General features: G+C 41.8%; 1 protein-coding gene across 1 annotated transcript in view; it reads left to right on the top strand.

Annotated features, from left to right (window-relative positions):
• The window catches only part of atr (ATR checkpoint kinase), an 82724-nt gene that overhangs the window by 36173 nt on the left and 31551 nt on the right, over positions 1-15000 (top strand). The window contains exons 25-27 of the mRNA XM_084336597.1: positions 2006-2143; positions 4615-4786; positions 13105-13268. Coding sequence (XP_084192723.1) covers positions 2006-2143; positions 4615-4786; positions 13105-13268 — 474 coding nt within the window. The remainder of the gene's footprint in view (positions 1-2005; positions 2144-4614; positions 4787-13104; positions 13269-15000) is intronic.

Below are 15000 nucleotides of genomic sequence, written 5' to 3'. Positions count from 1 at the left end.
AATGGGAAAAAGATTATATCTTGCAGCATATTTTAAGTTTTTCTTTCTTATATTAAAGTATATTTAGTTTTTAAGAATTGTAAAGGATAGGCAAAAATAAGCATGTGCTTCAGCCTATTCCTTTTTTCGGTCATTGAGTTTGGATTTTGTGTGTGAGCTTACTTTGAATATGTACATTTGTGATTTTTTCTTTATTTCTTTCTTTTGAAAGTCCACACATGTATGTTTTTGATCTGTAAACAAAGACCGAAAATAAAACCATTCATTCATTCAATACCATCCGGGAGACGATAGGCGGCGGTATTTGCCCTTTTCGAGCTCAGACCCATTCCCAATGATAACGTCAGGCTGGATGGATGAAAAATGAATGGCTATTGCTAATAAAAGAAATAACAATTAAAACACGAGTTTTCGTTTTTTCTCGGGCCTTGGCACTCAACGCATGGCGAGTTAAGCCGACTAATCTCGTCGTTGGCACTTAATGTGTTAACGGCCAAAAACGTATATATATGTTATTTGATCGTTTTCCCTTTTTTTCAATTTTAATATCCTATTCAATGTCAGGGACCTGTATGTTGCCGTTAAAAGGCATACTGGGACTCTGAAGGTGTAGTACCGGCCAGATCCTGCTAGTAGGCAGTATCGAGAGTGCAGTAAACCCTGTTCCAGACCGGGTGCTACCTTTAAACCGCTCCGGGCCCTCTTTTCTAGTATTGGGAAACCTAGGGCTTCACTCGATCGCATTGAATCGTTTTCGGGACCCCCAATCCATATGTTGTGGTGGGTTATGTCGTGGACCAGATGGCGATCAAATAATTGGAATATTCTTTTTGGAATACCACGACCACAGGTAAGGACAATCTGATGTCAATTTCAGCTTGATCGTGCATGGTTTTCATACCCATCCCCCTTATCGACGTGTGTTGTGGTAATAACTAATGCCATTATTGGCAATCAATTAATCAGAAACGACCCCCCCCCCCTTTCATTCATTCATGACGAAACATAATACCTATCATATGCATTTGATTTGAAAATAATAGCGTGTCCAGGGACGAAACGCCAATGGTTTTAGTAGAATTCACGTTGCGCCCTATAGCCAGCCTCCCAGGAATTAGCCCGGATCATTCCGAAATTATACTCATATTCACCACGGGATAACGCGTGAACGTATTCATGAAAAACTTTAGTCTTTTTTGCATCTTGAACGGAAGATAGTTACTGTCAAATGACCATGGTATTGTATCCATAGCTATAATATAAAATATAGATTTAGCTCTACAAACAACGTGATGCACAGTGAAACTATGTAATGAAAACCTGGCCATGCTATAGCTAGATGGGGAAATCGAATGGCCCCGAATGTGTTAACATCTAGTGGATGAATGTTATCTCTATAGCACCTTTAACATCTAGTGGCTGAATGTTATATATAGCACCTTTAACATCTAGTGGCTGAATGTTATCTATAGCAGTGTTTCTCAAGTGGTGGGTCGCAGACTATTTTTTTTATTATTAAACTATTATTTTATTTCATTATGTTTTTAGCCCTAGTTGCACTTTTTTTGCAACCCCAGTTATCCTATTAGTTCCCCCAAACTTACTGTAGGTCTGTTATGTTAAGCTAAGAAGTCTGCTAAGAAGCATAATTATTTATTATTATTATTTTATTTCATTGGGTTTTTAGCCCTAGTTGCACTTTTGTTGCAACCCCAGTTATCCCATTAGTTCCCCCAAACTTAGGTCTGTTATGTTAAGCTAAGAAATCTGCTAAGAAGCATATATTATTTATTATTATTTTATTTCATTGGGTTTTTAGCCCTAGTTGCACTTTTGTTGCACTTTTTTGTGTTTATTTCATGTTTTTAACAGTTTTTATCTCATTAATAATGAGATTTCTTGTTGTTGGCACTGAACGGTTGGCATGAAATAACGAGAATTCTCGTCGTTGGAAGTGTTAACTTATGTCCTTAACATTGTTGTTGTTGTTGTCGTTGTCTTCCAGGTGAGACACCCGCTGGCCAGTAAGGTGTTTACCTGCTGCACCTTCATCATCAAACATGATTACAAGGTGACCATCTACCTGCTGCCTCACATCCTGCTCTACGTGCTGCTGGGCTGTACACCTGCTGAGCAACAGGAGGTCAGGACACACACACACACACACACACACACACACACACACACACACACACACACACACACACACACACACACACACACACACACACACACACATGCACACACATACACATACATGCACACATACACTCGCATACATGCACACACACACACACACACATGCACACACATACATACACATGCACACATACACACGCACACACACATGTACACACACACACACACATGCACCTACACATTCACACACATACAATAACAAAGACTATCATCTTTAACCCATTCTCTGCCACCACTTTGATCATCCTAAACCATCCTCTGCCAACGCTATTTGTCTATGGAGATGTTCACCTTCTTTGCAGGGCTATAACTTTTTAAATTGTATTGCTAAATTGACATTACTATGGCCCATTCAACATCAATTATCTATCGTTCAGGATGTAGGAACGTTTAACTTTTTCATTCACACATTCATACATTCATACTAAAATACCGTCTAGAGCATAGGTGTCAAACTCACGGCCCGCGGGCCAAATCCGGCCCGCCACGTCATTTGATGTGGCCCTCCAAGAGCTCAGGTAAAAAAAAAAAAAAATTTTTTTTTTTTTTTTTTGATTAATATTGGGTTAAAAAATAGCAGTGTTAAAATAATTGTGGGTTAATGCGTTAATAAAGCTTTAACTTTGACAGCCTTAGTTATTACACATTCTTACACATACATGTATGTTGAACATCTGAGGTAACAAAGGAAAAAAGCCAAAAGCACTTACTCCTCAGACATTATTTGACAATTTTACAGCCCAAAATACAAAAAAGATCCAGGCGGAATAGGTAACAAAGGGTTGAAGAAATATTGTCTGAACTGTCAGATGCAAACTGGCTGTGTGACATAACCGAGCATCTCGCTCAATTGAATAAGAAGCTGTAGGGACGCAAACAAGTCCCACCCAAAACTTGACCAATATAGTTGTGAACTGAGACAACCCTTATTTTGTTATTTTTGAGTACAGTTACAGTTGTGTGTTCATGCAAACACATAATAGCAATTTCATTACGAATTGAAAATGGGGGACCCTGATGTAAACAAGTCGAAAGTCTTTCTCTGGTCTGCATCCCCTTAACAATTGTGTGTATTGAGCTGTACTGTACTGTACCCATTCTGCAATCTGTTAATTAAAGTTAATTAAACTATCTTCCATTAGTTGGATGTACTGTATGGCCTCTGCAAGGTTGTGTGCAGCCATTTGTTTTTGTAACATCTGCTACATCTGTCCCACGTGTTCTTTGCAGCTCACAGTTGTTAGTTCTGCCCCTCTTGACTGTGACAAAAAGGTTTTGAACAAACTTAATGTCATAGCTTGTATTTGATGATATTCTTCTTTGTTATTTACTTGAATGGTTTGATCATTGATTGATGGAGTAATATGGGGTACTGATAAACTAAAATTATTTGTTAAAATAACATAAGCTAACATATATTTTTACATTTATGCAAATGAATATGCAATATGTATAACTTGAATAAGTAATAAATACAGAAACACCATGTTTAACAATATGTAAATGTGTAGCTACATTTATTTTACATTACATTAACATTTATACGGTCTTTGGCCCTTTGAGGGCAACCATAATGCTGATGTGGCCCTCTGTGAAAATGAGTTTGACACCCCTGGTCTAGAGTATAGATATGTTTTTATCGTTTTCGGCAGTATTTCATAGAACGTGAGATATAGGCATAAATGCATATATTGGATTATCAAATGCAGTTTGATACCGATCCACGCTATATTAAAAATGTCAACTGTACATGGTCCTAAACGTCATGACTGATCATCTGCGGGTGAGGGGGGGGGGGGGGGGGGGTCGTTTATAATTCAATGACCGACGTTAAATGATTTATGTAGTATGGGTGATATATTGATCAGAGCAGTTTGTATCGAAAATGATAAAGAAAAACGCTGAAACTCACGTCAGTCTCCTCGTAGCGTTGGGCGATGAGAGTGGAGCAAACGGATCCCAATTATGTGATGTTGATCGAGGCGATCCAGTTCCGGTTTGTATAATACTAATATACGCCCAAATCATGTCGTTTATTGAGTTATGGCAACGATCCATTGTCCACGGTGTGTGGATTGAGTCCCGGGACGATAAACGAGTGGCCGGACGGAATAGGGAGACACACCGGGGTCACAATTATCGACTTCCGGTTGCAACTTGCAGATCGGCCACCAGGTGGCAGTATTGAAGCGTTGCAGAGTTGTGCGGAGTCCTACAGCATCAGCCAAGACTCCGTGGGTGAAATATGAATACCATGACGAAAATATGAAATATTGATCTCAAACACACCTTACAGCGTTATTGGCAGACAACGCATGACGGATAAAGCCGCCTTAACACGTGATTGGCGGAGAATGGGTTAACAATCTCTCTCTCTCTCTGTCCCTCTCTCTATCTCTCTCTCTCTTCCTCCAGGTGACTGAGGAGATGCTGGCTGTGCTGACGGAGGGTGATGCGCAGGGTGGGCGTGTCCAGGAGACGGCCTCCAGCCTATCACAGCTCAGCACCCAGACAGTGTTCAGCATGTTGTCTCACCTGACGCAGTGGAGCCGTCACATCCTCTCCACCAAGCAGCCCAAACAGAGTGGTGAGACACACACACACACACACACACACACACACACCCTCTCCACCAAGCCCAAACAGAGTGGTGACACACACACACACACACACACACCCTCTCCACCAAGCCCAAACAGAGCGGTGAGACACACACACACACCCTCTCCACCAAGCCCAAGCAGAGTGGTGAGTCACACACACACACACACACACACACACACACACACACACACACACACACACACACACACACACACACACCAAACGCACTCTTTGAATGTCATTATTTATAGTCCTTGGGCCAAGTGCCCAAATATGACATGTCGGTACCGGTGAGGCGGCAAAGTTTAGTTGTGATTTTTTTATTCCTATACATCCCTAGATTAGGTTTTGATATGATAGACCTTGCTGACTGGCAGCTTTTTAGTGGTTATCACCTCAAACCCCCCTTTTTGGTATATGGCTCTGGCGAAATTGTGTAAAGGCATACATTAATTCACTAAAATTACAAAAATCGACTTGGTAGTCTAAAATTTGTCATGTAGTATCTTGACACATAGGGGTAAGTAGCAGAATAGTATTTTGGGGCATGCTACCATTGTATTGTTAAATATGACCTGCATCATCCACAGAAACACAAAGAAATATACTGTCCGCTTAACAAATGACAACAAATATGGTTATTTTCCAGCACATTACGGTGAATATCACTGCCTCACTTGTATATAGAAAACTTCCCATATCCCTAAGCTTCAATTTAAGCCCAAGATGACCTTTCTATCTTGAAAATGACTCTTTCTGTAGCCAAAATTCTGCACTATACCTCAAATCTGTGAAAATTGTATATTCAAAAAACTAAAAAGTGCCTTCCCTGGAAATCATCTTCTTTCATTATATCATCTCCTTTGGGTGTGTTGAACTATTAGCCAGCCACAGATACTTGTAATAAACCCTTAAGTACTAAATAATTGCAATGTATATTGTCTAATTAAGGAACCTTTTTGACAAATTATATTGTTCTTCTCAATACCTTATTCAATTGGTTTTTAGAGATAGATAGATAGATAGATAGATAGATAGATAGATAGATAGATAGATAGATAGATAGATAGATAGATAGATAGATAGATAGATAGATAGATAGATAGATAGATAGATAGATAGATACCTTCATTGATCCCACAGGGATACAGATACAGGACATAGAAGTAGTATAGTAATTTCAGACGAATAGCAGCACAAGACAACTTTAATATGATACAAAAATAATGTAAAATAATCTGCTGCAGAGCAAGGAGCCAACACAGTCAACAAAATAAAATAAAGTATACAGATGTATACACTCTATACAATCATCCTGTGTAAAGTAGACCGTAAAAAGGCAATCCTAGTTATGACATCAGCACAAACCAAAACACAGGTGACATACAGTATCAGCTATAACAGAAATATGTTACAATGTCACATAACATCACTGAGTCACAGAGGTTCAATTACCTAGCCCCTTGTTATCATTACTTTAAAGGAAAGGAAACAGTTGTGCATATTTTCCTTTTTTCTTTCTTTTTTTGAGTGGTGCAACCACTCCAAGGAACACCAATGTCCGTCCCTCCTTATGTCCATCTTTATGTATATGTCCCTATGTTTAGGGTACCAACAGGGTACTTCAGATTTTTTTTTAATCATCATCAGTATCTGAGTCTGTCAGCTGTGCAGGGGTCTCCTCTTCACTGCATTGGTTGGCACAGGTTTGTAATTTACACAGGTTTGTGCATTTCAGCCCATTCTTGAGACATGTGCACTCAGGTAGTTTGCATGACCTCACACACTTGCAGGATAGCAACTGCAAGACAGCATCTGGTGCTGGGGAACCACGCATCTACTGCATTTCCAGCTGCCCTTCATCATTTGTGGTCCACCCATGGTCCACAGGGCTTGGTACATATGGCTGGGTTTGAAGAGACCGTCTCCAGATAGCAGCCTGATAGTTGGCACGAATTGAATGCATAAACAGGCAATCCTGACATGGTGGAAGCTGGCTGGACTCTACCTCTCCACGCCTGGTGCAGAAAAGTTGGTAGCGAAGAAGATTGACTTCTGTAGTGTGTGTAGAGGGTACATACATGCGGCAAGTGATTTCCTCCAGCTTCTTGGAGAGCTCATCAGAGAGAGTCCAAGCACGGCCCAGCTCAAGGAAGGCTTCTTGGTATGCCCTGTCTGACTTCAATTGTTTGAAGGTGCCCATTTTCCCACGTCCTGCAAATGCACTTATAGTGTCACAACCGGTGAACGCATGCATGCCAATCAAGGCATCAGCAACACTTTCACCGAGTGATTGGCAAAGTTTAGTGATGTCCAGAAATCTTGTCCTGTTCTGTGTGCCACATTTTTGGTACACACGGCATGGAATGTCCTTGCTGAAACCAAGGGACAGCACCAGAACATCTGTGTCATCAGCTATGATGATCGCTACCTTGTAGCCATACTGCTGCATGGAGAGCATGCAATAGCATGCGGGTGTTGGCTTCCTCCTGCGTAGATCTCAGTTGTGTTACCTCCTCCCACTGGTCCTTGGTGATTTTGAAGCAGACTTCTTCACAAGTGACATACAGTGTCTTATCTTGCAGTTTATCTCTGTGCTTGGGCCGTTTCCATTCCTCCACCAAGAACTTGATGAGACTGGCTTTGTTTGCAGCACTGCAGAGCAGTTTCCTCCACTGCTGAATATTGTGGCCAGAAACAATGTTTTTGAACTGGATCCCCATTTCTGCACCTCTGTTTGCCCTTTCTGAATTTTTTATTGACATGTCCTTGTAAACATCAAAGACAACATCAATCCGTTCACTATTGCCACCTTCATGCAAGACCTTGGCTAGGGTTGATTCTGCCAGCTGTGCAAATGTCTTGTCATCTCCTTTCATTTTTTGGACAAGGCTCATTCCATCGATGATGGTTGTTGATGGTTTGGGGATTACTTCTGCTGGGGCAACACTCTTCTCCAACTCTCTGGCAAGAGTTGCCTTGTTTGTCTTGCGAAGAGATCCATCCCCATTAGCTAGGGCCCAGGGCACGGGTCCCAGTGGATGTGCCAACACATCTCTCATGTGTAGCTCTCGGCTCTGGGCCACCAGAACCATGTGGCCAAACAGATTCCTATCAGCCTTCAGAATTACTTCCTTGCCTTGCCTTTTGCTGCGTGTTTTTTTACCGACCTCTGAAAATGTTTTCAGCTTATTCTTTGTGATCTTGTCATAAAACTTTGTAGTTGGTGGAGTTGTCTCGAGACGTTCATGTTTGAAGGCTTGATAGGCTTGCTCTCCTATCTTATGAGCATCAAGTAGGTAATTGCCCACATCTGGTGGGGCAACAGTTGCTGTTGACAAGCTGACAAACTCACATTGGTCTGGACTGAATGGATTCAGCCAGCAGTTCTCCAGGATATCAACAATGGACTCAACACCAGCCTCATCTCTTCTGATCCTGGGCAGCTGTAAGTCTGGGTGATTAAGTTGAGAATCTCCTTGACCAACCATCTCCCTCAGCCGCCTCAGGAAGGCACTGCGGTATACTGAGGTTAAGTAGTACTTGTAGACAGCCGCAGGTTTGAGGCTGAAGCCTTTTGTTCCACCAGATGTTTGTGTGTCCTTGTTGACAGTCTCCTCAATGGTCTGGTCAACAGGAATTCGTCCAAAAGGATTTCTGCTGCCAAGTTGGACAAAGAAGCCTCCTTGCAGGAAATGGGCATGCACTTCCGGGTGATTTGCAGGCAACTGTGTCATTGTGGCATAATAGTATGAAAGGTAGCGGGCGTAGTTGAGCTTGTCATATGCAAAACACCAAGGAATCATCTCTCGGATGCATGCAAGGTGCAACATCCAGTTCCCTTCTCTAGAAGCACGAATTAGGCCCAACATGATATCTGTCATATCCAGGTAGGACATCCAGAAAGCTGAAAGACCTTGTTGGTTCCGGAGAGAGTCCAGGTAGACCTGGAATAGCTGTAGGGTGAGGGTGAATGAATCCTTTTCAAGAAGCTCTGTGAGTGATACCTGACAGATATTACCTTGGAAGCTATCAATGCTCCTCAGTGCTTCTTCCATGTGTGACATCTCTGTTGGATGTTTCTCCTTTATCCACAGAAGGAAGCCTTTCCAGGCAAGCCTCATCAATGCTTCATAGACAAGCTTGTGCAACCTGACAGCTCGATTGTATTTTCTGCCTTCCATCACACCAGTTACTGACCCTTCCGCAACAACTCCAGACTCCACACAGAGGTCCCTCAACCCTGCATCGTTTGCCCAGAATGGAAAGCAGATTGCAAATAGTGTGGAACACCCCCATCCTGATGATAATGTTTTGAAACTTCTCATGCTTCCACATTACTTCTGCTGCCTTGGCATACAGTGCTTGGTCAAACACACAGACGATCGTCGTTAACTGCAGGGACTCCATGATACCCAACGTTTGGTTTAGCATCTCATACACCGTTGACAGTGCTGTAGCAGGAGCATTTATAGTTGGCAGGTAGCCTACAGTGTCTTGGACCACTGTGACATTGTTGCGGACCTGAATATTGAAACCAGTCCAGCTGCTCACAGACTGAACTTCTGGGACAGACATTCGAGCAAGCAGCCAAACAAGGTTCTTTCCCTTTGCATCCTGGACTTGTGCTGTAGTGTCAGCATCTACACTTTTTGGTGGCCCCACTCTCTGTCCAGAATTGTACGTAGGTAGCAGCAATGTTTTGGGGCTGATACTCCTCTTCTTTGACTTGGTGACTGTAGGCATGATCCTTTGAGGTGCATGTCCAATGACTTTTGCCTGGACAGCTATGCCATTGACTCGGTGAGAGGTTCCTGCTCCACTACATGTTTCCTCTAGCCGGTCTATGTTGTCATAAGCCAGGGTGGTGAAAACATTTTGGTAAATGTTTGCCGGTAGTGGTAGGTCATCTCTTGACAGTTCCATCTTCTGCAGACACAGTGCTGTGTCAATCTCTTCAAACTGTGAATAGGACAAGCCGGTTCAGAGTGTGCACCAATTCCGTGTTTCCTGTCAAGGACTTCACAGCAAAGGGCAGAAGTACATGTTTTGGTGGCTTGATTCTGCCACATGTGACTGCAAAGACCAAGTCACTACCAAAGGAGGTGACAAGTCGTTTTACTCTTTCAGACGGGCTGTTGCAGTTTCCACTCAGTAGTGTTTGCAAGAACTGAGTGATGGATTCAGGAATTAAGAATTCACCTTGTTCTACATCAGGTGGCCACACTTGTTTGGTGTCTTGTTTTTTAATAGCATTTCTCATCAGCAAAGCTGCCTTTGTTACAGCATCATCAGGGTTCACTGATCTGATATGTTGCAGTTCTATTTTCAAGGACAATACTGTTTTGACAAGCTCAGTCCTTGATAGGCTGTCTGGGTATAGAAGAAGCTTTCCATTTTCATCAGGAAAGATATGGATGGATCCGCCAAGCTCGTCTTCCATCCTACGGCGGATATGTTTCTTAGTTGAGTCCTTGATCTGGCTGACACCAAGAGACTTCATGGATGATTCTAGTCTTGCTGAGAAGTTTGTCATGGGTATTACTTCTGGATTGGGAAAGAGTTCATTCCTAATGTATGAAAACACTTCCTCATAGGCTTTTTTTTCCTGCTACCTCATACTGTTTTTCTGCATCTCCACTTTCTTTCCTTGACTTAGAGCAGGTAGCAGGCTTCCCAGATGTAATATGAGATGTGTATGCACGGTAGCAAGACCTATGATATTGGCCCTCAGCAGCAACAAGCTCTCTACTAGTGATAGCAAGCATTCTCTGGTCCAGTTTGATGACTGCTGCTTTTCTGATCATGTCATCTGCGCGCAACTCTGAACATTGTATGAGAGGTTCCCTCGTGTTTTGGCCCTTCATATACTTGCTTGATTTTTCGCAGAAGATACACTTCACTTCATACACTATTGATTTGCTTGGTGCATCTCTAGATGGTCTTCTAGAAGTTTCTTCTGCTGCTACAGAGGCAGATGCTGTTTTTAGAGTGATAGTGTCTAGTGATTTTTTCAATGTGAAGATGCTACGGCATCGGCGATGATACAGTACTTTTGGAATTTCTCCTTCACACAAGTCTTTGGCTATGTCCAAAATTGGGATATGATGTCTGATTTCTGCTGCCCTCAGCAAGGACTTCCATGAGTCCATGTTTTGGGGTGACACCAGGTTTGAGTCAGAAATCCCGTCAGAGCAGTGGATGATGCATACCTTGCTGCTGCCTACGACTGAAGTTGGATTCATTTTTTCACGAGGACGTGACACTCTGAAATAGACAAATTAATATTTAGTTTTTACATTAATTAGCTTGAAATCTGACGCTAATGCACTTCTAAAGTAGCACTAAACAAAAGTCTCTAAACAAACAAATATATATATATATATATATTTGTTTAAACCCAAGAATAAAAAGTTAGATTTGTCTTACCAGTCAGCTGTGTCACATTCAGCTTTGATTCCTGTAAGAACTGCTCTATGATGGCGTGACTCTCTGAAATAGATAAATCAATATTTTGTTTTTACATTAGCTTGTAGATCGGCTATTCATGGCTAATGTTCAAATTCACTTTTAGGACCCCTGCATGATGCCTTACGTTATTGCCCTTATGCAATGAAACATACAGTTAGTAACTAAATATGTCTCTAAACAATCAAATATGCTTCTTAAATTCTCATGCACATGTGTATACATATATATTGTATATGTGTTTTCATAACCCTTAACATGTAGTAACATTTAAAGTTGGATTTATCTTACCAGTCAGCTGTGACAGCTGTGTCCCATTCAGCTTTGATTCCTGAAAGAACTGCTCCACCACCAAATAATAGGCCACACCCACTTCATCAACTAATTTAATTGGACACAGGTTTGTTTAATTTATAAAAAGAATGTCCAAAAAGAGTGTTATAGACATTTTTATGTGCTATTGGCTGTCTGTGTTCTTTTTGGAACTGATGAAAATCCGCCTATAGAGGAAAATAACAAACAGTCAAAAAATATAAAAAGCTGCTCCTATGGAAAGTCTATCATATTTTAATTAACTTATATTGACCCTATGAACACTTTAAAATAGGTAAGGTTTTGCCGCCTTTTCGGTACCGATATCTCGTCCGGCCCAAGGACTATTAAGCATGATGCCAGTGTTAATTTCGTCAGCTGTTTTAGTTTTAGTCTTAGTCATGTCTCGAATGCTCTTTTTCGTTTTCATGATATTTAGTCACCTTTATCTATTTTTCGTTTAGTCAAGCTTTAGTCAACTACAGGTCTGACCATTTTAGTTTTAGTCTTTTGTGTTTAGTCTCGATTTAGTCTTTTTTGTTTAGTCTCGCCACTCAACATAATTCACCCACGGAACTATGTGTTGGGGATAAGGGTTCCGCACAGACAATATTGTTTCTTACTTTCCTGTCGGCAAACAAGTTCCTGCAAGCAAAGCCCAGTAAACAGAGTGTTGAAGTTGATGTTGAATAAACATTTAGCGTTGTCTTTCGACATCCCGCCTCCGACATCCCGCCTCCGACTCCTATTCTTCGGCGCTACAAGAGATTTCGGCAAGATCTTATTTTGTAAACTACATTTTGTGTCATCGTTTTTAGTCAACGACATTGCATGAATCATTTAGTCACGTTAGTGTCACATGATCTCCATTAACACATTAATTGCCAAGAACGAGTTAACTCGTTATTGCCCGCAATGCGAATATCGCCAAAAACGCTACGATGGCCATTTCATGTATGCACGAGGAGATATAATAATGATAATCTAGCGTTGATTTCAGGATGATTAGATAATCAGCCGAAAAATTACAACGTGATGATGACTGGATTACACTAAAATGCCTTTTTCTCGTCTTTTCCTGGAATTACTCAGAATCACCCAAACCATACTCGTATTCAAAACGGTATAAAACGGAAATGTACGGATGAAAAAACAATCTGTTTCGTGCATGTTGACTGGAAGCAACTCACTGACAGGCGTTATTAGACCCATAGCTATAATATAAGATATATTTTAAGCACTCGCAAATGTCGCAGTCTAAAACTATATCCATTGAATAAAGACCTGGCGATGAAGGGGGATCAGCGCCCCCTGCTGCTGGCGGTCAATGTGTTAACGTGACGTCTCGTCTTGTTGTCGTCAGGGAAAAACGCTTCGTTGACGACCATAATTAGTCATCATTTTCGTTGACTAAATTAACACTGCATGATGCACAAAAATATGAATGGAATCCATTTTTAATAACATGAGGGGTATAGAGACGTGTGTGTGTGTTGATGTGCCTGATGTGTGTTCCTCCAGAGAGTGAGTACCAGAGGGTGGTGGCCTTCCTGAAGGACATCCCCCAGAACGTCCTGGCCAAGGCCTCCCTGCGCTCCGGAGCCTACACCCGCGCACTCATGCACTTTGAGACCTACATCCTGGAGAACAAGGAGAACATACAGGACCACCTCACCTTCCTGCAGGTCAGACGGCGTGGAAGGGTTAACCTCTTAAAGGAACACGCCGACATTTTGGGAAATTGGCTTACCGTCTTCTCCAGAGAGAGAGACAAGAAGATACCAGTTTTCTCTCTGTGCGTTCTGTAGAAAGCTATCTGGCTGCACGTTAGCCTAGCTTAGCACAATGAATGGAAGCGGACAGTGCCGGTTAGCCTTCGGGAGAGGTGTTAGTTGGACAATGCCTAGGCTAACCGGCACTGTCCGCTTCCATTCATTGTGCTAAGCTAGGCTAAATTGGGGCTATTTTTATTAAATAGTTTTACTATTGCATACCCAAAGTAATATGCGTTTTATTATACTTTACACTCATAGCACATGCATGAGGCTGGTCTCTTTTGAAAGGTAACATTCTGAAGTGTCCTACACAATAAAGAGTGCTAATGAAATAGAGTAACAAAGGTTTGAACACACCGAAGTAAACGTTTTCTGTACTCATTTCTTTTTACTGGTTGCCAGATGCCTGTTTTTAAGTTCCAGCTGAGAGGTAGGAGCGGGAAAACATAACGTTTTTTGTAGAGCTGGGCCGTTAACGGGCTGCGTTAACGCCAGACTTTTATCGCGCGATAATACAATTGACGGCGTTAATCTATTTCTCAAAGTTGGGTCTGGGAGCCACACATTAGTGTGATGTATTGTCCTTAAATACTTGCCGTAGTTCCCAGCGTGACGTTGTGGTACCCGGAAGTGATTACACAACCTGAGCTGTAGTCGGAATAATGTGTCAAACTAAAGTAGTGGTCCGGTAATCATTGTTATACAGGTGAGGTTAAGAAGTCCTCAGGATATAACACAATTAGGCGATGATGACGTCTGAATCTGTGCAATGCAAGAAAGAAGTCCGTCGGGACCTTTTGTTTACCATGTTAGCTTAGCGAGTTAGCATGTTAGCTCACGTCGTTGCCCGGCACGTGGAAACATCTACAAGAAGAGGAAATCCACTTTACACACTAAAGGAAGGATCGACTGGACTATCGTGAGTGTTTACAACAGAAATGGCTTGGGTTATTGGAAATATTGGACCGTTTGATGACAATGTGGAGCAATGGAACTGTTACACTGAGCGTTTTGATTACTTCATTATAGCTAATGGAATTGAAGAGGACAAAGTAGTTCCCACATTTCTGACTGTAATGGGGCCCGGGACATTTCATTTGTTGAGAAACCTGCTTCTGCAGCAGTGTGTGTGAGTAGCCAGTCTTCTGCAGCAGTGTGTGTTTTTTTTTTTTTTTTATAGCCATTTTAATCTAGATTAATCTAGATTAACTCCAGGATTGCAGATGGATTAATCTAGATTAAAAAAATTTATCTATGCCCACCTCTAGTTTTTTGTAATGTGTGTACCGGTAAAAATTCTGCATGATTATCCAAAAAGGCCGTCCGCTCCCATTCATTCAAATCAAATCAAAATCAAATCAAATTTATTTATAAGGCCCGACAACACACGTCAATGTCCCCATGGGCCGTACACGTCCTCCCCAAACAAGTCAAGAAGAAACAATTCAGAGACTCTCGTCAAAACAATGAAAGCTATCCGGCTGCAAGCTAGCCTAGCTTAGCACAAATCAATGGAAGCGGATATGGACCACTAGCCTAGCTTAAAGCTCCGGGAGAGGTTCTTTTGGCCAACAGCCGGGCTAGCTGGTATCCGCTTCCATTCATTTGTGCTAAGCTAGGCTAGCTTGCAGCCGGATAGCTT

The sequence above is a fragment of the Notolepis coatsorum genome, assembly GCF_963971535.1.
Source record: "Notolepis coatsorum genome assembly, chromosome: 2".
Taxonomy (NCBI): Eukaryota; Metazoa; Chordata; class Actinopteri; order Aulopiformes; family Paralepididae; genus Notolepis; species Notolepis coatsorum.
This window is presented reverse-complemented; position numbering and strand designations above follow the sequence as displayed.